Genomic DNA, 24,993 nt, shown 5'->3' with positions numbered 1-24,993 from the left:
AATTTAATAAATGTTATAATGTATATGAAAAAGAAGCAGTTGAACTGGACTGGGCATGCGGCATGGTCGTAGGAACACCAAGACCATTGTCTTCAGGGAACAGAGACCTATATGCAAAGAATGATAAGATAGGGTGATATACACATTGATAGGAGTATGATTATCCTTCCCCACATCTGGTTCCTCTAATCAAAATTCTAGTTTACATCTATCTATACACCTTTTTATTTATTTTTTTTTAAAGATTTTATTTATTTATTTGAGAGAGAGAATGAGATAGAGCATGAGAGGGGGGAGGGTCAGAGGGAGAAGCAAACTCCCTGCCGAGCAGGGAGCCCGATGCGGGACTCGATCCCGGGACTCCAGGATCATGACCTGAGTCGAAGGCAGTCGCTCAACCAACTGAGCCACCCAGGCGCCCTATACACCTTTTTATATCTGTAAAAATTACCTATATGTGAATCAATCCTTTTCAGAATGTAGAAAAAGTGAAGCATGAGGGTCCAAGAGAAAAAAGAGAAATAATTCATAGCAGAATAGGCTTAGGAGTTTTTGCCAGATAATCTTGGGAAAGACAATACAAAATGGAGCCTTAGAATTAAAACTGACCCCTAGAAGAATTTATTCATTCATTTTTCCTAAGAAATATTAACTGAAAAAAAAAAAAAGATACACTAATTGAGCTCCTACTATGCACTAGCTACCATTCTAGGAGGTTGAGATTCGGGAATAAAAGAGAAAAAATTAAAAAGATATCTACCCTGATGAAACTTATACTCTAGAGAAGGAATAAGTTTTGTGAGAAAGGAGACCCTGTCTTTCTAGTTCAATACTATGTTCTAAAATAGTGTCTAATACTTAGTATATATTGAAAAAAATATTGGTAGAATAAAATAAAAATAAAGAGATATTTTCAATAGTAAAGAGTATTATTGGGGTTTGGGATAGGAGACTGCCTTCCACATGATGGTCAAGGAAGGCCACTGTAAGATGGTACCATTTGAATTAATAATTTATGTCCAAATCTCTTACTTTTTATAAGATCGAATTACATCAGTGCTAGAGTATTTGATATTGTCCCACAGATATCAAACACTGTGACATGTATTTCTTTGATTTTTCAGTTTGGGTGACATCTATTACTCTGTCTTTCAACTTCACTGATTCTTCCCTCTGCCATATCCAGGCTCCCATAAAACCTATTCCATTAATTTTTCATTTCTGACACAGTATTCTTCATTTATTTCCATTTGGATCTTTTTAATACTTTACAACTCTGATAAAATTCTGTATGTTCCCATGAATGCTCTTCCACTGGATTTGTTTTTCACATTTATCATGGTAATTTTAAAGTCTCTATCTGATAATTCCATTTCTATCTCTGGATCTGCTTCTACAGACAACTTGCAAGAAAACCTTCTTGACACTGGGTCACGTTTTTTTTTTTTTTTCATGTCTTATAATTTTTTATTGTATTGTATTATTTATTGTATAGTTTGTACAAAAGAACAGTAGAAGGATGATTGGATGATTCAGTTGGTTAAGCGTCTGACTTTTGATTTTGGTTCAGGACATGATCTCAGGGTTGTGAGATGGAGCCCCAAGTTGGGCTCCAGGCTGGGCATGGAGCCTGCTTAAGAGTCTCTCTCTGCCTCTGCTCCTCCCCCTGCCAGAAAGAACAGTAGAGACGTACATAAATAATAATTACCCCCAGAAAAGGGTGCACCTCTTCTATTATTAGGTTGCTAATGTAGGAGACTGAGTTGATGAAATCTGTTGTTGAGTCTGGGCTTTGTTGTGGTTTTCCTTAGATTCAGCTTTCCACTGGCTTCAAACATTTTGATGGCTGAATCAGAACTCTTCTTTTCAGTAGGACTTGGGAATCGAGCCCCAGAAAGCCTCCAGAGTCTCTTTACTATGATTAGGCCAGCCACCAACTTTCCAAACCGTGGGGTATCTTTTGCTGCTTACAGACCAGCTGCCAGCTTTTTGTGTTGCTAAGGAGTTCTCTTGGCTCTGCAGTCCCACACTGGCTTTCTGTGCTTCAGAATATCTTTCTGCTGAGCTTCCCTTCCTTAAACCTTCAAAAGAGCCACTGCAGCTCAATCGGCAAAGGCCTAGAATGCCTTGCAGCCCAAGCCTTCAGCAGGGATCTGCCCTGTAACTGGAGAAGGCTGTGCTTACCTTAGGAAGGCTCTCTCTGTTAGGCTGCTTTGGCCCCACATCTGGTAGGCTACTCAATTAAGTAACATGGGAACGAGTTGGTTGCTAAAGGCTGACAAGGTCTGTGTCTGGGCTCCTTATGTTTTCACACATCAGACCACTCCAAACACATCCATTAAATGTTCTTTAAAATTTCCCTGGTTTCAGGGGCACCTGGGTGGCTCAGTCGTTAAGCGTCTGCCTTCGGCTCAGGTCATGATCCCAGGGTCCTGGGATCGAGCCCCTCATCCGGCTCCCTGCTCCGCGGGAAGCCTGCTTCTCCCTCTCCACTTCCCCTGCTTGTGTTCCCTCTCTTGCTGTGTCTCTCTCTGTCAAATAAATAAATAAAATCTTTAAAAAAAATAAAAATAAAAATAAACCAGTAGGAAAAATACCAAGAAATGTGTGTGTGTGCGTGTGCGCGTGTGTGTGTATAAAACTTTAATGAATCTATATCCATCTCCCTAATCTTGGTCAGCTTCTTCAGACCTTGATCTTTACATTCTCAAAACTTTTTTTTTTTTTTTTTTTTTGGTTAACAAAATCTCTGACACTCAAATTATTATCTTAGAAATGTGCTGAAAGTTGGGGGTGCCTGGGTGGCTCAGTCGTTAAGCGGCTGCCTTCGGCTCAGGTCATGATCCCAGGGTCCTGGGATCGAGCCCCACATCGGGCTCCCTGCTCTGCGGGAGGCCTGCTTCTCCCTCTCCCATTCCCCCTGCTTGTGTTCCCTCTCTCACTGTGTCTCTCTCTGTCAAATAAATAAAAAAACAAAAAATTTCCCTGGTTTCTCTATGATGACTTCCTTACCCTCTCACCATTCCTGCAGGGTGCAAAGCAGTCATGTGTTTCTTCTCTCTGAAAAAGAACTTCTCATTCTCAGGAATTTAGTTCATGTAGGTTAATTTGCATTCTCAGATCTCTGCTATTTTTTTTAAGATTTTATTTATTTATTTGAGAGACAGAGAATACAAGCAAGGGGGAGGGGCAGAGGGACCAACAGACTCCCCACTGAGCGCAGAGCCTGATAAGGGGCTTGATCCCAGGACCCTGAGATCATGACCTGAGCTGAAAGTCAGATGCTTTATTGACTGAGCCACCCAGGTGCCCCTCTTCTAGGTTTTTAAAAACCGAATTTTGCAGTTTATCTGACTTGTTCTGCTTGTTAGGGTGGGAGTGGCAAGTTCTCTGGTTTTCTACATCCAAAGGAGAAGTAGAAGTCCTGCCTGAATGTCAAAGTCACAATCTAACCATACTGCATCTATCCTGGCTGTTTGAGTTTGAGTTGGGAAATTCGTAGAAAGTGTTAAGCAGAGACAAAGGCAACAACTCTGCATCAAGACATGACACAAAACTCTGCAGTTAAATAATAGGTATGAAAGTATATGAAATGTGAAGTATTTGAGGTGCAATCGTAGTCTAGGTAACAAGAAGAATTATTGGTATGTAGTGTTATAGGTCATTGTTTCTGTTGAGTTCTACACTGTTTCCAACAATTCATTAAAAAACTGATCACACACATAGCTTTTCCAATCTGTAAATGTGTTCACTTCCTACATTAAGGCACCTTCCCCTGTACTTTGTAAACCCAGAGCCATAACTAAATTTACAATTTAAACTAAATCAAGCACAAACAGTCACTGATCATTTTAATACTGGGGGTTTCAAAGGACACATTATGAAGAAATTAAAATGCAAAAAGCAGCACAAAGTTAAATTAAATTATTTATTATGGAAAGATTAGTCAATCTAGTTACTTCCCTAAATTTTGCATGAATAAAATATTACACAAAATTTCCTTTTGGGTGATCAGTATATAGATCAGAAACTCCCTGAAGAAGCTATATTAATAAAGTTAACTCATTCCTTATTAATGCTCCAGGCATTTTAACAACATGTGAAGTGAAATACCCACCTCAAAAATGACTTTAATGGTAAGTTACTTCTTTGCTTCACATATACAATGGATAATTAGTTCAGGAAAAAAATCTCAAAGGGAGAAAAAATAGCCAACTGTGAAATTCACAAATACTTTTCTTGGATTGGGTACAAATGCTATTCAGGCCAATACCAGGGATGCATAAATTCCTTCTATCCTATTTACAATCCAGTCTTGATTAGTTAGGAGCTCATTTTCCAGTTTGTGAATTATCTAGGTCTTTGATTCTTCTCTTCCCTCTGGCTGATTACCTTTACCATTTCTCTGCTCATTAGCACCTCCACCAGAAGGGGAAGAAAATCCAGGTGAAAAGAAAAAGCGAATCATACATGAACATTTTTGAGTACTCTGAAGCTTGACTTTTAAGAAATAATGATTTTCTATTGTGTATATACGTCAGATGTTCTGTTATCAATTTGAAATTCTATTTGAAATTCTACCATTTACAATCTGAGAGAAATCCTTGAGAAATTACTTACCTTCATCTAGCTATTAGATTATAGTATGAAATGATGATGATATTCATGCCTTCCTTACAAAGTTATGAGATCAACACGGAGAAATAGAAATTTGTGTACTACAAATGGCTATACAAAATTAATAAGTTATTATGTTCTGAATTCCTAAAATCCCCTTTTCAATTCTTGCTTCTTTGCCTTGGGAAAAGGCTCATTGCCAAAAGATGTTTGCTTTTTTCTTTTTCTTCTGTTTTTTTTTTTTTTTTTTAATCTTTGCTTTTATCTTTAACATGATTATGAAATGCACTCTTGGTATAAAACTAGAAGATATTGGTAAAAGTATCATATTGTTATTGATGAATTCCATTCATTGTCTTCCCTGTTACTGAAATGGATAATTGCAAGTTGCCTGTATAAATATGTATTATTCCTACTAAAATGGCCCTCATTCTAATGTATATTTTCATAACTTTGGTTCTTAAAATGAAGATAAATCCCACAGAATACAATTTTCAGTCATTTGGAGGGTTCATTGTACATGTTTGTTCTATCAAAGTTTACCTCACTTGTAAGAATGTTTGGTTTGCCTGGTCATTAAATTAGTTGTTCAAGGCCTCTGTGACCATTCTCCTTTCAGGTGGTTTACAATTAATTAGATCTTATTTGTGGGTCTCAGATACAGCCTCAAATTCTGCTTAAATGGAATCAATTATCCAACCATAAATAATGGTTAAAAATGAAAAACAAGTCATTATAGCACAGCATACAAACCTTTAAAACAGCACCACTAAGGGTTTTTTTGTTGTTTGTTTGTTTGTTAGTTTTAACTATCTTAAAAAAATAAAGAGAATACTTTCAAGTACATGTCTTAAAAGACTTAAGGGGAAAATATGAAAAGAGTTCCTTGTAAAAAATAAATCTCTGGAATATTCCCTGTAGGGTATAATGTAAAAGAATAAAATGCCTAGTGGCAAAAAAAGAAGCTGGGGGCAAAATGTTGTCTATCAGCAAGCTCCCATCCCTCCCCCAAAAGTAAAATAGGATAAGTAGTTTGTAACAAAGTAAATGCAACACATATAATTGTAGTACCTTATGATGTTAAATAAAAACCTTTATATTACCTCCTACTTTTAAGTCTGTCATAAAAAAAAAACTGGTGCTTTTTTCTAAGATGTTTTTAAATGGGCCCTTTAAGATAAAAATATATATTTTAGGCACTTGCAGGGGGCAAGGGGAGGAGAGTAGAAGGTTTTACTTTACCCTTTCTCTCTGCTGGTTTCTTGAATATTTTAGGAGAAGAATGCATTTGAGTTGAGTTCTCCACAAAAACAGAATGATGAGAGATTACCAAATTGGTATTAAGTAAGTGAGCCTACTGAACAAAACTCCAGCTGTTTGAGTATGGACTTGGTTTCATTTTATGACAGGGTCTGGTTATGTAACAAAAATATATAATTTATAAATTGTTTCCATTGCCTCTGTCATGAGCTAATTTATACCAAAAAAGAGTTTAAATTCAATGCATCATCACCATCCCCAGGGTCTCTTTCAACATGGTTCAATGTGTTCCACGCCGTACTTCCAAATGGAGGAGACAATATTGTTACCCAAAAGGCAGCCTGACAAATTACAAAGTAAAGGGGAGTTTGAGAAAAAGTATGTTGTAGGCAGTTATTCTGGGGCTTCTTGTTCTCCATTAATCTATTGGTATATTTTTATGCCAGTATCACCCTATCTTGATTCCTGTAGTTTTAAAATATGTTTTGAAATGAGAAAGTTTTAGACTTCCAAACTGGTTCTTTTTAAATGGTTTTGGCTACTGTAAATTCCATAGGAATTTCAAAATCAGCTTGTGAAATTCCACCAAAAAAATAATGCTAACATTTTGATTAGGATTACATATTATCTTTGCATCAGTATGGGGAAACTTGACATCTTAACAATACAAACTCTTCCAATCATTGAACACAGTATAGCCTCCCATTTATTTAGGTCATCTTTAATTTCTATCAGTAATATTTTGTAGTTTTCAGAGTTCATGTCTTTCACATCTTTGTCAGATTTATCCCTATTTTATGTGTCTGCTGCTATTGATATATTAATATGATATATTTATTTCAGTTTCTAATTGTCTATTGCCAGCATATAAAAAGTATGATTGATTTTTATAAGTTGATCTTGTGTCTTGTAGCCTTGCTAATAAACTCATTTATTATTTAAAGTAGTATTTTGACAGGCCATGACCAGGATGAGGTGAGTTAGGCATTCTCCTGGGGTATAGAATTTAAGAGAGTACAAGAAAAGTTGGTAATAAATACAACGCTATTTTAATGCAATATTTTTAAAAAATCAAATCTGAAGGCGCCTGGGTGGCTCAGTCAGTTGTCTGCCTTCAGCTCAGGTCATGATCCCAGAGTCCTGGGATAAAGCCCCGCATCGGGCTTCCTGCTGAGCAGGGAGCCTGCTTCTCCCTCTGCCTGCCACTCCCCCTGCTTGTGCTCTCCCTCCCTCTCTCTGTCAAATAAATACATAAAATCTTAAAAAAAAAAAAAAATCAAATCTGAAAACAACAGCCTGTAAGCTAGCTGCCTGCTTTTGTAAATAAAGTAGTTTTTATTGGTACATTTAATCACATTTTCTACATAAACAATCATGTCATCTGTGAATAAAAAAACAGTTTTACTTCTTCCTTTGAAATCTGCGTATCTTTTGTTGTTGTTGTTGTCATTCTCTTATTTAACAGCACAGAAACTTTAGCACAATGTGGAATGGAAGTGGTGAGAGCAGATACCCTTATCTTATTTCTCTTAGAAAATATTCAGTCTTTCACCATCACCTATGATGGGTTTTTTGGGTTTTTTGTTTGTTTTTACTGCTTTTCACTAGGTTAAGGAATTACCCTTCTATTCTTAGTTTGCTGAAATTTCTTTTAAATTAGAAACAGATTTTTAGATTGCTTCAATTTTTTGTTTGTTTGGTTTATGGAGATAATTATACAATTTATATTGTTGTTGTCATTGTTGCTATTATTTAGTTTGTCATTTCTGTGAATTACAATATTCTCAAATGTTAAACCTACTTAGAATTTTGGAATAGACCTCATTTGTCATAGTATATTATAATCTTTATATATTATTGGATCATATTTATTAAATTTTGTTTAGAACTTTTGCATCTATGTTCATGAAGGACAATGGTCCATAGGTTTCCTGTCCTGTCTTTGTTTAGTTATGGTACTAGGGTGTTGGCACCATAGATTTAGTTGGGAAGTATTCCCTCTGTATTATTTTTCTAAATGAGTGTGTGTAGAATTGGCATTATTCTTTCATAAATGGTTGGTAGAATCTACTTGTGAAGCCATCTGCACCTGCAGTTTTCTTCATGGAAATGTTTGGAACTATAAATTCAATTTCTTTAACATTATCTATTGCTTCTTGAGTAAGCTTTGATACTTTGTGTCTTTCAAGGAATCTGACCAGTTTATTTGCATAAAATTGTTGATAATATTCTATAGTTTTTCTTTTAATATCCATAGAATCTGCAATGGTGCTACTTCTCTCATTTCCTATACTGATAATTTGTGTTTCTTCTTTCCTTTTTTCTTCATCAATCTGGCTGTTTTATCAATTTCAGTTGTTCTTGCAAGGAATTTTGCAAAGCTTTACTTTCTTTGATATTCTCTATTATTTTTTCTTGCTATCTTACTAATTTCCTCCACTGATCTTCATTATATCCTTATTTTATTTACTTTGAGTTTAGTTTGTTCTTCTTATTCTAGTATTTAGAGGTGAAAGTTGCAATAATTATTTGAGACCTTTCTTCATTTCGGATATATGTGTTTGATGCTATAAATTTCCCTACTAGTAATGCTTTTATGACATACCACAAATTTTAATATTTTATATTTTAATTTTCATTCAATTCAAAATAATTTTAATTTCTCCTATGATTTTTTCCTTTATTCAAAGATTGTTTAGATGTATTATTTATTTTTTAAATATTTTGGGGATTTTCCAAATACATGCCTGTTGTGGTCAGAATACATACCTTGGATGAACTGAATTCTTTAAAATTATTAAGACTTCTTCTGTTGTACAGAATATGGCCTATTTTAGTAAATGGTATGGATGTATTTGAAAAGACTGTGTATTCTGTTGCCATTGGATGGCATGTTCTACAGATGTCAATTAGATAAGTTGATAGCATTTTTCAAATTTTGAATAGCCTCACTCCATTGTTTTATTAATTATTTACTGGTAGGTATGGGAATCAACTGTGGTTCTGGGTTTTTTTTATTGCTCCTTCCTGTTCTATCAGTTTTTGCTTCATGTATCTTAATTTTGTTACTAAGTACATAAACCTTAGGATTGCTATCATTTCTGGATGGATAGACCATTTCATCATTATAAAATGGTACTTTTTGTCCCTGGTAATAATCTTTGATTTGATACCTACTTTGCTATTAATATTACAAGATTTTATTTGATTAGAGTTATCATGGTACATCTTTTTCCATTGCTTCAATTTTCTCCTATTTCTGTCTTCTTATTTAAAATTGTTTTTCTTGTAAGCAGTATATATAGTTGAGTCATGCTTTTTCATCCAATCTGAAAATCTCTGCCTTTTAATTGGGGATGTTTAGACCATTTACATTTAATGTGATTTTGATATGGTTAGGTTTAACTCTATCATCTTACTACAGGGTTTCTATTTGCATTGTCTCTTTTTTATACCCTTTCTTTTCTGTCTTTTTTTGTTTGAGTACTCTGTATGATCCTATTTTATACCTCTATTGTTGCTTTTTAACTATAATTCTCAAGTATTATTTTTATTGGTTGTATAGAGCTTAGAGCATACATCTTTAAGTTATCAGTCTACCTTCAAGTGATTAAAAAAACTTTACATAAAGTGTTAGAAGCTTACAGTAGTATACTTCCATTTCTTCCTCACAAATTTTGTACTATTACAATACAAAATGTATATATTTTATAAAACACAGACTGTTTTATATTTTTGTTTAAACAACCAATTCTCTTATAAAGTGAATTAAATAAAAGTTATTTATGGTTACAGATTCTGGTACTCTTCATTCCTTTGTGTAGATCCATATTTCGACCTAGCATCATTTTACTTTCTGACTAAAACATTTTAAAAAATATTTCCTGTGGTGCCAATCCCTCAGTGATGAATTCTTTGTCTTTTTCTGTTTGAAAAATACACATCTGTATTTTTGAGAGATATGTTGTTGAATTTTGAAATCTAGATTAACAGTTGTCATGTTTTTTGTTTCAGCACTTGAAAGTTGTTGTCTTCTAGCTTGCTTCCCTACTAGTAATGGTAGTAGGGACAACAATATCTGGCAACAAATCGAAACAATAAACTTTATATTTATTCTTCTGTATGGAACAGGCTTTTTGTCTTTACTTTTAGAACTTTATCATTGGTTTGATTAATTTGATTATGATGTATTCCTTGGTGTAATTTTCTTCATGTTTCTTATGCCAGGGGCTCAAGTTTCTTGGTTTGTTTGTTTGTTTGGCAGGTGGGAAGGCTTGTAGTTTTATGAAAAACTGGGAAAATTGGGGCCATTTTTTTCTTCAAACTTTGAAAATTCAGTACATATTAGGCCACTTGAAGTTGTCCCTGGCTCATTAACAGTATGTTTACTCCCCACTCCCCAACACTCCCCACCCCCACATGCATTCTACTTTAGATAGTTTTTATTGCTACATCTTTAAGTTGACTTATCATTTTTTCTGCAATGCCTAATATGCTGTTAATAACTACCAGTGTATTTTTCATCTTATTCATTGCAGTTTTCATTCTGGAAGTCTGGTTTAGTGGGGTTTTGTTTGTTTGTTTGTTTGTTTGTTTTTATCTATGTTCCATCTCTTAGTTTTTGAACATATGGAATATAGTTGTAATGACACTTTAATGCATTTACCTGCAATTTTAACATCTCATCAGTTCTGGCAGTTTTAATTGATTGATTTTCCTCTTATTTTGGGTTATATTTTCCTACTTTCTTACATGATACATAATTTTTTAAATTGAAATTCAATTAACCAACACATAGTTTATCATTAGTTTCAGGGGTAGTGTTCAACAATTCATCAGTTGTGTATAACACCCAGTGCTCACCACATCATGTGCCCTCCTTAATGCCCAGAACTCAATTACCCCATCCCCCAACCCACCTCCCCTCCAGCAACCCTCAACTTGTTTCCCATAGTTCCCATAGTTCCCTTTCCCTCTCCAGCTCCCCCCTGCTTGTGTTCCCTCTCTCACTGTCTCTCTCTGTCAAATAAATAAATAAAATCTTAAAAAAAAAAAAGTCTCTCATGGTTTGTCTCCCTCTTTGATAGGTAATTTTTAATTGAATGCCAGACACTGTGAAGTTTATCTTATTTGGTCCTAGATATTTTTGTATTCCTATATTCTTGAATTTTGTTCTGAGTTGCAGTTAAGTCACTTGGAGATATTTTGATCCTTTCTTGCTTTTAAGGTTTGTTGGGCATGACTAAAGCAGTGCTCACCCTATGGCTAATTGTGAAACATAGGGCTTTCCAGTCTGGCTAGCAGGAAGAGTCATTATTCCCAGATCCATTTAAGAACTGAGTACTAGTCCCTCTAATCCATTCAGAAAGTTCTTTCTGCAGTCCCTCATAATTCACTCACATGCATGAGCTGATCTGTACTCTGATGAATACTCAAGAGAGACCTTCTGCCAGTCTCTGGAATACGCTCTGTTATGTAGCTCTCTGCTTTCTGGTGCTCTGTCTTGTGAATTCTAGCTATCTTGGTCTCTCTGGACTTTCACTTCTGTCTCCTCTACTCAGATCCCTGGGTTCTGCTCCCTGCAATGTGGCCTGGAAACCTTCTTGAGCAATGGTAGAGCTCATTTACTAAGTTTTCCATCTCTCAGTGACTACTATTGTTATTGATAGTAGTCTGATTGTTGTTCCAGGTCTTAAAAACTGTTTTGACTGATGTTCCAAGTCTTAAAAACTGTTTTTTCATATATTTTATAAGTTTTTTTTTTTTTTATGTTGCTGTTTCAGTTGGGATGGTAAATCCAGTCCCCATTACTCCATCTAAACTGCAGCTAATGTTTTCTTTTAAGAAACTAGGAATATCTTATCTAAAAAAAAAAAAAAATTGGCTACATGGAGCCAGAAACTAATCACAGAACTATGAGCTACATTATGTATTCTGATTCATTTTGGCTATTCTTGCTTTGTGGAATCAAACATATTTTAAATTTTCTTTGTTTCTATGCTGATACTAAGAAAATAACTCATTATTTAAGTCTTGTTTTAATTGGAAACTAATTCAAAAGAATGAATGATATTAAAGCACAGAAGTATAATGAATACAACATTGAACGAAGAATCAGACTTTACATTCTATATGACATATAATAAACTCAAGTTCAGAAGAATCACTAAAAAGGATATTTAGTGAGTTAGCTTTTAATTTTTTAGTTGGTAATTATTTCTAAAATACTGACTTTTATGTGAATTGTTCAAAAATGCTTTGAAAATCAACTGGCAATATACTTCAAGAGCTCTAAACATGCTGTTACCTTTGACTTACCAAATCCCTCTCAGAATATTTTATGGAAACTAATTATTATTTTAAGTAGGAATAAAAGCTAAATGCATAAAGGTATCCTATGCAATATAATTTATAATGGTGAATAACTGCAATGTACCAAACATGTTACATATAATATCTCATTTAATCTGTACAACCTCTGAGAATAGTTATTGTCATTGCACAGATGAGGAAGTTGAGGTTGAGAGTGCCAATAAATAGCAAGTCAGAGGACACGCTGAAATTCAAACCCATTCTGACCTAAAACCTCATGCCTTTAGTTCTTAGACTCTATCAAGTCTAGGAAAATGAAAACAGATATTTGTTAGGATAATTGGATATGGACTGTTTTCCATCCATCCATCCTAACTTTTTAAATTTCCATTACTATTATGATTCATTTTATTTTATTTTTTGTAGACTAGATATTTTTTAAAAAATCAATAAAGTAATGTCATCAGATAACTGTCCGGGATTTCAGCAATGAAGGGAGGTTGGGAAGTATCTATGTCCTCTAGAATTCATGGTGGAAAGAAGGAAGGAGTTTCCTGGGGATATACTAGCCTTCCCTTCAATACCTGCTCTAGCAGTTTCTTAATTTACTTAAAATAAATCAACATGGGGGGGCACCTGGGTGGCTCAGTCATTAAGCGTCTGTCTTCCGATTAGGTCATGATCCCAGGGTCCTGGGATCAAGCCCCACATCCGGCTCCCTGCTCCGCGGGAAGCCTGCTTCTCCCTTTCCCACTCCCCCTGCTTGTGGTCCCTCTGTCGCTATATCTCTCTGTCAGATAAATATTAAAAAAAAAATAAATCAACATGGGAATGTGTAGAAATTGACAGAAACAGAGACTTGACAAGGTTAAAAAATTCCAGAGGGAGCAAAGGAGGAACCCCTCCAGTGCAGGGATGCTTACATTTCTGTTGGTAAATATCCTCTTCAGGACATGAGGGGGAAAGGGCCAAGGTGATGTTTATGCTTTATAAGCTCTGTGATAAGAAAGCAATGGTTTAATAAAAAATGAAAGTAAAAATAACAACCCTGTACTGGTCATTGTTGGCCTGGCAACATATATATTATAGTTTTATCTGTTACTAAATTTTATCTTTCTAAATAGATTGAGGAGGAGGTAACAAAATCCCCTTATTCCTAATGAGTGAGACTTAATTATAAATAATCCAAAGAAAAGAAAGCCTGCTTCTGCTGAGTCAGCCTTCATAGTGCCCATAAGAAGACTGAAAGAGTTATAGGGTGATGAACATCCATTGAATAAGCAGTGAGCATTCCTCCTTGCTTAGAGGATACATAGATCCAACTGAATGTCTTGACTCCCTATTTTCAAATACAGAACTTAAGATGGGACCCGGTAACAGTTCAAACCAAGGTCCACATTGAGTCACTGACATTGTTTTCTAAAGTCAGCTACATTCCTGCAAAGCAGTAAGTATTGAGCTATAAAAATGTCCTGTGCTGGGACTAATGACAAAATAATGGTTGGTTGATGACAGACTTCTTTCTTTGTCCAATAAAAAGATTTTGTTTTCTATTTGAGAGTCTGTGGTTAAGAGAGCTCAATATAATTGACCCTCTGAGTGGGTGGGTAAGGGAGGACTGAAATAACATATTACTCTTAATTCCTCAGGTTCTTTAGAGCCAAGTAATGGGAAGATTTTCAGTTCCAGTGACTTCACTTACTAGCTGTGTGACACAGTGCCTTGTGCAATGCAATATTTCAAAAAGTCAGTTTCCTCATCTCTAAACTGAGGAAAAACTCTGCTTCACAGATACATGAAGCCCACAGTTCCTAGCACCTATAAAAGGCTCTCAAGTTCTGATACAGGACTTTTATAAATATTTAATGATGTACGTCAAGGGTTATGAATGATGCTGGTTTTATATGCAGTAGAATTAATTGATGAAGTTTATTAAAAAAAATACACACAACACACACACACACACACACACACCGATGTATACTCATTGCATCCATGCCAGAATTTCTGAAATGACTGAACTAGGACAGGGTCTAACCATAAAAACCTTTTCTGAAGCTCCCCAAGTGATTCTAGATGCACCCAGAACTGAGAACCACTGGACATAGGTTCTTATTCTGAGGTCCACAGAATTCTTGACAGAATGCAGGAAATTCATGAGCTTGGATGGGAAAAAATTAGACTTTTATTTTCACTAACCTCTGCTGAAATTTAGTGTTTCCTCATGAATACAACAAACCACAGTAGCACTATCCATACCTGTAACTTTGCACCAATGGAAGCCACAGAAAATCAACATAGAGTTGTCACAGACATCTCACTGTGTCACTGATAGTCACCATTATATGTCAAAATTGCAAGTTATTTGATCTGCCATGAACCTGTGTTTTTAGTGACTTATTAAAGAGGAACATGAGTTACTATATCATATTCTTTAAAATGAGTTGAGCATTCTATTTTAATACAATGGGAATCCTTTGCAAACTATTGAATTGGGTTTTACACATTCAAAAACATTCTGAAGAGAGGCTTTTAGGCTTCACATGGGTATATAAGGAGTCCATGGCACACACATAGGGTTAAGAACTCTGTATTTAGCGGCTATTGGTCAGGAAAACACTTTCAGGAATGCTGATGAAGAACAACTTCTTTGGAATCGTTTTGAACTTAATGTGCGCAATGCTGATTTCTCAGTAATGAACTGAGAAAGGGTTTCAGTAGAATGAGGTGTATTGTAATAGAAGTATATTTACATATCAATTGTTCTTCCTTTATTAATTTCTCTAACAAAGCCATCACTCCCTTTTCTATCTTCACCAGCTAATTCAGTGCTGAATCCCTATCTTTTGCCTAACTCTTACTTTAGCTGCCACAAATGATAGAAAATGTCAGTCTTTGTTTGCTAATTCAGTGTATTCACACAAAATGCAGCATGTATTTTTTTGGTAAAAAAATTTTTTTCGAAGCCTAAAATATACGGTTTCTAAGGCTTTTGCAGTGAGAATGAAAGGATTCACTTAAAATTGATTTCTGTAAGCCCTAATTATACAGTACATTTCATAATAAGCATTGCAAAATCTCAGCTTAGGAACAAAAAAAAGCCTCTTAGTTAGTAATAATTGTCACTACAATGATCAGTGTGCCAAATTTAATTCACAGATAAATAAAAGGAAACCTTGAAAGCTGGGCAGAAGTCTAGTATAAGTGTAGGCTTTGGTGTAACTCTGTGATAGTTAAGAAAAAAGCCCTTACAATATATGTCAGGGGTCTCAATGCCTTTATATTCAAGATGTTCTTCCAGCTGTCTTCTCCAGTTCATGGCCAACTGGTGCCTATTCTCTATGGAAAGAGAGATACTAGCTGCTGATATCAGCTGACCTACATCCCTTTCCCCACAACCTCCAGGATAATTTCTTTTTCAGAAAAGTTAGCCCTTGCTTAGAAGCTGCCACAGTGGGTTGAATTATCTGATCCCTGTCATTAAAGGTGGCAGCCACACACTCGAGAATGATGTGGGAAAACTCCAGTGAGAGTGATAATTAAACTTGGAAAATGAAGGGTCACCTTCTTTCATTCAGCTCATTGGGTTTGGCATCAGAGTAATTCCAAAACAGTGGGGGATATTCTACTCTCAGCATGGCAATATCTAGGTGCAACACATTATTTCTATGGGTTCAAATGGGAATGCCATTTTAATTGTATTTAAAATGTTATCTTTGATATGGGGAATAAAAATGTTAGAAATTAGTTCTAAGAATACAGAAAAAGAATAATGAGTATAATCTAAATGGTGAAAGAATTAGAATCAAGAAATGCAAGCATTGTTTTCTCAGAAGAAAGAGCATTATAGGAGAAGAAAATTGTTTCCAGGGAAATTGAAAAGAACATTGAAATGTGCCTCTTTCTACTTGACTGTGGAATCACAAAGCGAAGGTTTCATCTCAGCTTTCTTGTCTACTTACAGTCATTTCTTGGAGGCCATTATTTAACATTTCACTCCTGCCCAGAAGAGGGTAGACAGAACTTAAGACAAGCCATTGGTGGGAGTTCTGTTCCAGGAAAAATGATGTTTTTTCAGATACATTGGTGTATCTAAATACTATAGAAGCAATATTTGGGGAAATTATATTTCATACTATTCTTATGTTGCATTAAAAAGTAATATTGAAATTTTAAGGGCCTGAAATGATACTGCAGTAAGTACATTAGAGAACACTATCATTAGGAGCACAGATGCTAAAAGCAAGTTTCAAGCTCAAATTCTGGATTCACTGTATATAATAACCCCCCCGATCCATGGAGAATATGTCCCAAGACCCCCAGGGGATACCTGAAACTAAGGGTAGCACTGAATCCTCTCAATACTATGCTTTTTCCTATACATACATACCTACGATAAAGGTTTAGTTTATAAATTAGGCACAATAAGTGATCAACAACAATAACTAATAATAAAATAGAACAATTATAACAACATACTGTAGTAAAAGCTGTGTGAATGTGATCTTTCTCTCTCTCAAAATACCATATTGTACTGTCTTTACTCTTCTCGTGATGATGTAAGATGATAAAGTGCCTATGTGATGAGATAAAGTGAGGGGAATAACATAAGCACTGTGACATAGCTTTAAGCAATGGCTGACTTTCCAACAATACATCAGAAGGAGGATCATCTGCTTTCAGACCGTGGTTGACTGCCGGTAACTAAAACCACGGAAACTGTAGTTGTGGATGAGGGAGGAACCACTGTAATAGCTGTGTAACCCTGGGCATGCTACTTAACTTCTGTGTTTCCTCTCGGTTTTCTCTCTGTGAAATGGGGAAAGTAATAGTACTTACCTTATAAGATTGTTTAAAGACTGAGTGTTAAAATATATAAGGCATTTGTAACAGTTCTTAATCTTATAAGAGCTCAAGTTTATGGTTATTATGTTACTGCGTGTTCAGTACCTAGTATAATACTTAAACCTGTAGACCATGTTTAGAAATATATTAATAGGGATGCCTGGGTGGCTCAGTTGGTTTAGCATCTGCCTTCGGCTCAGGTCATGATTCCAGGGTCCTGGGATCAAGTCCCGCATCAGATTCCTTGCTCAGTAGGGAGCCTGCTTCTGTCTCTGCCTGCCACTCCCCCCTGCTTGTGCTCTCGCTCTCTCTGACAAATAAATAAAATCTTAAATATATATATATATGTATACGTATAAAATTCTTCTTAGGGTTGACCCACTTCTTGTCCTTGTCATTCTGAGAAAAGCTTCACACAAGATTTGGATCTTTTCAAAAACAAATAGCTCAACATAATTGTTATTAGAGTTGATTGTATAATGTGAACACAGAGATGATTTGCAACATCATTTTCAGAAAGTGAAAGATTCCTAATGAACAGATGCTATAGGTTTCATATGGGTCTTAATAGTACCCTTCATATCTGAAGGTTTGACTTGAGAAAGATTATATTCTATGTGCCTAAATTTTGCTTCAATGTAAGAAAACTTTGAAACAATTAGGATTTTCTAAAACATAAAAAACAAAAACAAAGCTTGATGGGTTAGACAATAGTATGATAACAAAAGTCCCTCTGTAAGATTTTCTAGTGTATTGGTTTGTGGGAAAACATCCACAAATTTCATTAGATTTTAAAATATTTATCATTGGAATACTTAAACCATTCCAATTTGTCTTTGAATCTTTTCTACAAATAAAGACACACATGGCTCAAACCTCAATCTCCATTCATCACCAGCTCTGAGAGAGAAAGTAAGGGGGCAGGGGTAATGAGTGTGTGTGTTTGTGCGCACGTGTGTGCACTGAGGTGAGGGAAGGAGAAAAAAAATGAATGAATGACATCAAGGACAACTCTAACCATATATTGAAGAGAAAATACCATCCATAGGTTAAAAAACTATCGGCAACATAAAGAAATGAAATATATGTGATCTTTGTTCACGGTACTTTTAAAGAAAGGGTTGTATAAAAAACAGTGACTCATTCAGTATAAACGTATTAAAATTATTTGGTAAATTATTTCCCACTGAAAAAATATAAATACTCGATATATGAAGAGATTCTGCTTCTGCCTCAGGTTTATATTTAAAATGATTTATAGTCTGCAATTTCTTCCTAAGGTCATCACCTTCATAAATACTAGCCACATCCAGTGAAAATCAACTCAATAAAATGAGTATTTTATTTCTCTTCCTCCTGCTTATGTAGATACTTCTTCCATCTGCATGGCACCCATTTATAACAAAGCCTCACATTGTGCAGATTTTTATGAGTTCTTGAGCTTTTCTTTCTTTTTTATCTATGCATCAGCAAAGCAACTGGCAGATTCTTTAATAAAATATATTATACACATTAATATTTATAAGCCTATGAATTGGATGTTTAAATAAACATTCACGAACTTATGCCAATTCTTTTGTTTTAGACGTTAAATCACACTTACATTGTCTGGAAAGTCAGCTTTTAGTTCAGTGACACTTTGACACCAATATGCAGCCGTTTTTTCACTGATGAGCTCAATATTCAGGAAGGAGCTTTGTCCAGGGCCATACATGGGGCCAGAGGTAGTCCCTCGGATGATTCTAGGCGAAACATTTGTCACAATGTCCTGATAAAAGAGTAAAGATATTGGGTCTCATTCTGACAAAGAAAAACTACAATCTTTATTCTATGCTCATTTCCATATGACAATATTTTACCAAGTCCTTTCTCACATTTTTACAGAAGGATTTTAAAAATACATTTTAAATTACACATGAACATAAACTACTTCCAAATGAAAGAGTAAAATATTTGTTAGCTTTATTTAAATTACTTCCTGTAATTGCAAGGTTAGCACAGTAAAAAAAATAAAAATATGTAAATTAATTTACACTGGTTTAGGCATACATATTTTAATTTGTTTGCAATTAAATAATAAATAAAAACTTGATAAGTAAAATGTAAGAATATTATTTCAGTCTATTTAATCCAAACACCTTCAATGAGCTTTTTAACTCCAATAAAAGCTAATGTTTTGTAAAGAAAAAAATATTTTTCTTAAAAGGTAATTCCAATGTAAATCATCCAAGGAGTACATATTAGTACTACTTGCTCATCAAACTTCAACACATACTCTAACAAACTAACTGGGTCGCTCAACTTACCTATAGGATTCTAACTATAAATTCACATTCAATGAGAACTCATTTCTCCCAAGACTGAAATGAGGATATCAATAACTTCCTGATAACTATAAACAGTAAACAGTCAAATTAACTTGCTTGTTAAGTGTAATTAACAATGCACAACTGCTTCTAAAGCTGTATTAACAAAGAGTAACATTCTTACGTTACTAAAAACTAAAAAGAAACAAAGAAGAAAAATGTTTCTTTAGCCAACTTCCAATTAAAATTAATTTTGAGTAAAGGTCATTTAGTTAAGGATTTATCAGAATTAGTCATTTAAGTACCCCTCCTCACCATCTTGTCACTTTTAGTGAGATAACATGAACCCCCATTAGTATATAGCAATTAAGGTCAATTTACATATTTTAATTAAGAACCACCCCATATAAAACAATTAGTGTAATAGGCATACTAACTGGATTTCATAACATTTGGACGTTTTTCCAACTAGATAGACAGGAAACCTTAATTAGCATTAATTAGTGCTGATCTGCATATGTTTGATAAGGCATACCCTTGCCACAAAAGATTATTTATTCCTGAATCTGCCAAATGCTACAGTTGCAGAGGATGAAAGGACTTTTTTTCACATTGCATGTTAATTTCTGGCAATTTACATTCACTTTTACATTCGAATTAGTATATGATAAAATAAATGGTATAAATGTTACAGTAAGCCTCCTTAAATATGTACATTTTAACTTATAGGAATCCTGCTAGTTAATGTTTTACTAATTAAGCCATTCCACTTCTATTGTAATTGTGGGCAACACCACCAGCCTTACTTTGATTTGCTATAGTCAAACAGTGTTCCACAATCTTATAATGGGTAAAATGACAAGTAGAGTCACTGCAGGAAGCTTGAGCCTAGTGGGTCAAATTTCTGTCTTGGCAAATGCTTCAATGCATGCTCTGCATCCCTGCAGGTGGCTTCTGTGCAGCTTCCCCAGGTAGGTACTCTTGTGCTGCCATTGTCTGAGGAGACAATTCTACGAACAAGTAAAGCTGGTTTTCTTCCATACTCCAATTTTCAAGAGCCACACTCTTTAAGCTTTGAGGTCCTCATTTCCTCTACTCTACCCCCTACCCTAAAAGCCTTTCACCTAGATAAATCCATTCTAGGCCACAGGTTGTGCTCTGCATAGGAACACTTGGCCAAGGAAGTTAACAGAGTCCTCTTTCAGTTCATCAACTCATGTGCCCTGGCATTGAGCAGTTCCACAAATGAAGGGGCACCTATTTTAAATGATCATTTTATAGTTTAATGGCACCTCCTGTTTACTGAATGGAACATGTTAGCAGCATCCCTGTACCTGCCCATTCTTCAGGTCTTAGCTTACACTTCAGCCCCTTTGAGAAATCTTTCGATCTCTCCAACATCATCAAGTCTTAATAAGCTGCTCTGACTCATGCCACCATCACAATATATACCTTCCCCAACTGGCATTCTTAACATCCTGCACTGTGACTATCTATATTCTGGTCTGAACCTTCCACTAGACTGTAAGGTATGGAAGAGAAGACACTATCTTGTTTGCTATTACATGCCCAGCTTCTAGCCTGGCCTTTAGTAGGTGTTCAAATAATGTTTTTTTAAAGAAGCCTAGAGCAAAATCGTAGGCATTAGAATGGGTCTTGTCCTGAGGGATGGGAACTATACAGGATTTATTGCTGGCTTTATACTGTTGCTGAACAAACATGTGGGTTTTGGCTTACATTCAAATTTCAGGTACTGGTTCTTTGCTTAGATCCTTTCCTACCAGTCTCTTATTCTAGAATGGGGGACTTCCTTTGCTTCCCCTGATAGCTCAGGGACCCCTTCTCTGAATACAGCCCCCCGCCACCAACTACAGCTAGATCCTGGAAGTAGTGTGCTTGACATAGGTTGTCCATTACTCCACCTCTCCCCATCTCAGCCATCTCAACCTACTGCAGAGCCTCGATGACAGGAAGTATGCTTGAACTTCATCACCCTGTAGCTTCTAAGATCTCCCTGACTGTTGGTCGTTACTTGCTGGGTTTATCCAATCTCTAGGATCCAAACACAATGGCCTCATTCAAATACAATCTGACTCTAGGGTTCTCTGGGTCAGGTGGATGTGAATTCTAACCTGGTCCCTGGCTACCTATGGGATTTCTTAGCCGATGAACTTATTAGGATCTTAACCAACTATAGTTGCTTCTTGTATCCACCCTCTAGGAGGCAGGGCCCACATCTTCAAAGTATGTTTAGGATTTTTTTGAATGTCATAAAATAAAAAAGACACAGAATGGAAGAATTGCACCCATATGGAGTAAGGAAAATCTCAATGGTCCAGTAATTCTAAGCCATAGGCTGTTTCACAATAACCCTCCTCATAACAATTAGGTCAACAACTCACAATGGCCAAAGGGCCAATAAATTGACAAGATTTAATTGGAGGACAGTCAAGCAAATGCTTCTTTCTTAAAATGCCCCACTTTAGTGGTAGGTAACTCAAAACCTAAAATTTTGCCATTAGAGATTTTTCCTTTGTGTATTGTGACTTCAGTTTAATTTTAATGTTACAGTTGTTTTATTTTTCTCTTCCATTATCTGGTATTAAACTGTAAATATACCAGGGGAGAATTTTCAATGATCTTAACAAAGATCAAACAGGAAGTACAAGGCAAATCAAAGGGAAATTTCATCTACTTTATAATAGGGGTTGCTTATTCTTTTATGTTGATTTATGACAGGCAGTGTTTCTCTAAACAGGTCAGTTTTCTCTCTCCTTAACTCAAGCAAAGAAAAAAGATCCTGAACAACTGCCCAAACTACATATGCCTACTGTGTAGAGCTTGTCAACTATCAGTGAGTCAATTGTTGCCATCCTAGCAATTTAAAAATTCAGCATATTCCAAATTCAACAAAAGTGCCCAGATTCCAAGATTGTCACCCAGTGATGAATCAGTAATAGAAATTTTATTCTAGGCTTTCCCAAATTCATTCATATTTTCTACTTTGTCAAAAAAACCTTCTCCACTGACTTAAGACTTCTTAGAATTGTTAAATTAAGTGGAAGATGAATGAAAATGGATACAACCAATTATCCTGGGTTATATGATTATAGAGTTAGAGCTTCAATAATTGGGCAATAAGTTACTAAAGCTTTTGACCTGGGAATACTAGAATTTGAGCATGATTTTATAAGATAATATTTTGCTTTAATATTTAATAGCTAAATTATATTAGCATTGCTTAAGGGAGTTAATATAACAAAATAAACATATTCAGAATACTTAGAACAAATGAATTCATCCTCTATAACAAAGAAGATGAATTACCATAGTCCTAATCTTCAATGCATTAACAATATACAGATTTTTAAAAATTGATGTTTATAGATAGGGAAATGTTAGGTAATATCTCTGCTTTATGTGATATTGTAACTACCATTATAAAATTGAGTGTTAGTGACCTCTTAACATTTGAAGTGATGCTAGTGATTTTTCAGCATTAGTAAAGAGATTTAAATGGTAAACAGGCTGATTATATTTGCTTGTTTAAGTTCAGTTACTTGACCTCTCATCCTAGAAAAAAAAAAAACCTATCAGGTTTCCATGGTTACCACCAGATCGAGATAGTCACAATGGCCTCAGTGAACAGAAGAAGAAACTTTGCAGAGACGTCTTGGTAAGAGGCTAGGAAAAGAACTGGGATCCAAAAAAGTGGAATGAAAATGAAAACTAAAATTTTCAGAGTGAGCCGCGGCTACCGTACCACAACAGATTAACTTAAAATTTGTTGAGTGAAAAGAGCAAGCTGTGGAAAAATATATAGAATATGATACCTAAAACAAACAACACAATGCGCTGCTTAGTGAAACATATTTATGTGACCAAATATAAGTAAGAGAATAATTAAAAATAATTAAGGAGAGTGGATGCTGGGGAAGAATTGGGGATGGTGGAGCAAGGATGATTCTAAAAGTATTCTTGATATATAATTTTAAAGAAGTTTTACTGCTGAACTGTAGAAACACATTGGTAAAATGAGAAAGCTGTTTAATGAACTTTATGGTATCATAGTGCATATTGTTATGAGCTACAGAGAAAGTTGTATTGGTTTACCCGAAAACCTGTCACTTAAATCTTAGGGGTAAGTTGTTCCTTTTTTTAATTTCCAGAATCCTGCTGTAAACTGGTTGTTTCTGTCAAACAAATCTTTTAATTAATCAGTCTTATAAGCTAGAATTTCAAAAATTAAATGTATTGCATGACAAACTTTTTTTTTTTTAAAAGATTTTATTTATTCACTCGAGACACAGGGATACAAAGAGAGAGAGAGAGAGCACGAGCAGAGGGAGAGGCAGAGAAAGAAGCAGGCTCCCCACTGAGCCAGGAGCCGGACGTGGGGCTCGATCCCAGGACCCTGGGATCATGACCCGAGCCGAAGGCAGATGCTTAACCATCTGAGCCACCCAAGCACCCCTGACAAACTGTCTTCTAAAATATACCTGTATGACTGGAATTTATATACATTATTCCAGAGTAGAGGAGAATCATTTTGTAAATAAATCTAACAACAAATATCCTGTTGCATAATATGGTTCTATCATTATAAATCTGGCATACGGCTACCCTGGGAATAACAAAAAGTAAAATAAAATTCAACAGTGGCCCAGTTTCCAGTGCAACTCCACTATTATGAAAGAACTCTCTAACATTTTATTTTCCTCATGAACTAAGTATATTAATATTTGATTACTCCCCCAAATAAATGTTATGGTCAGAATAATCTCTACTTGGTTGTTTTGGGGGGATGGAATGGTAGGATGAGAATTGGTTCTTAATACATCAATTTTTCCATCTTAGGGTCTTATATAAAGATAGCACTCAAAAACCTGAAATTGTGATGAAAGTTACCCCTTTGTCATCAGGAACTTTAAATCTGTCTACCCACATGGAAAACACAGTAAACACGAGTAACAGTGTAATCTAGAAATACAAGATAAATTATCAGAGAAATAGTGGCATCGAAATGCAGAAAAAATCATAGTTTAGATTTTTATAGCACAGATCTTTCACATACATCATTTTATGTGATCTTCATGATTCTGTCATCATGCTGCTAATACTAAAACTGGGGCTTAGAGAAATTAAAGGGACTTGTCCCCTGCTGCCCAGCTCTAGTAAGCTTTAGAGATGAGACTAGAATTCAGGTGCATTTATGTGATATGAATAATATTAGTGACCGCTTAACATTTGATGCAGGTGATACCAATTAGCACTGATTTTAGTTGCAAGAAAAACAAGTCAATTTAAGCAAGTTAAAAAAAATTTTTTTTTCGGTGCGCCTGGGTGGCTCAGTTGGTTAAGCGACTGCCTTCGGCTCAGGTCATGATCCTGGAGTCCCTGGATCGAGTCCTGCATCGGGCTCTCTGCTCGGCAGGGAGTCTGCTTCTCCCTCTGACCCTCCCCCCTCTCATGCTCTCTGTCTCTCATTCTCTCTGTCTCAAATAAATAAATAAAATCTTAAAAAAAAAAAAAAATTTTTTTTCTAAGTGGAATGTGGTATTTACTTTAAGGAAAAGGAATAATCCCCATAACAGGAAGGAAATGCATTTCAAAATGTTTCTCTCTTTTCTCTGTTCCTATTTGCATAGCTCTT

The 24,993-nt window shown here is 35.4% G+C and overlaps 1 protein-coding gene across 1 annotated transcript in view; it reads right to left on the bottom strand.

The window, feature by feature from the left end:
- The window catches only part of DPYD (dihydropyrimidine dehydrogenase), an 800,443-nt gene that overhangs the window by 310,359 nt on the left and 465,091 nt on the right, over positions 1 to 24,993 (bottom strand). Inside the window, exon 14 of the mRNA XM_045897134.3 lies at positions 18,638 to 18,802. Coding sequence (XP_045753090.1) covers positions 18,638 to 18,802 — 165 coding nt within the window. The remainder of the gene's footprint in view (positions 1 to 18,637; positions 18,803 to 24,993) is intronic.

The sequence above is a fragment of the Mirounga angustirostris genome, unplaced genomic scaffold (genome assembly GCF_029215605.1).
Source record: "Mirounga angustirostris isolate CCGP_5_RB_7025 unplaced genomic scaffold, mMirAng1.0.hap1 SCAF_4, whole genome shotgun sequence".
NCBI lineage: Eukaryota > Metazoa > Chordata > Mammalia > Carnivora > Phocidae > Mirounga > Mirounga angustirostris.
The sequence above is the reverse complement of the archived record's forward strand: the minus strand, read 5'-3'. Positions and strand labels throughout refer to the sequence as shown.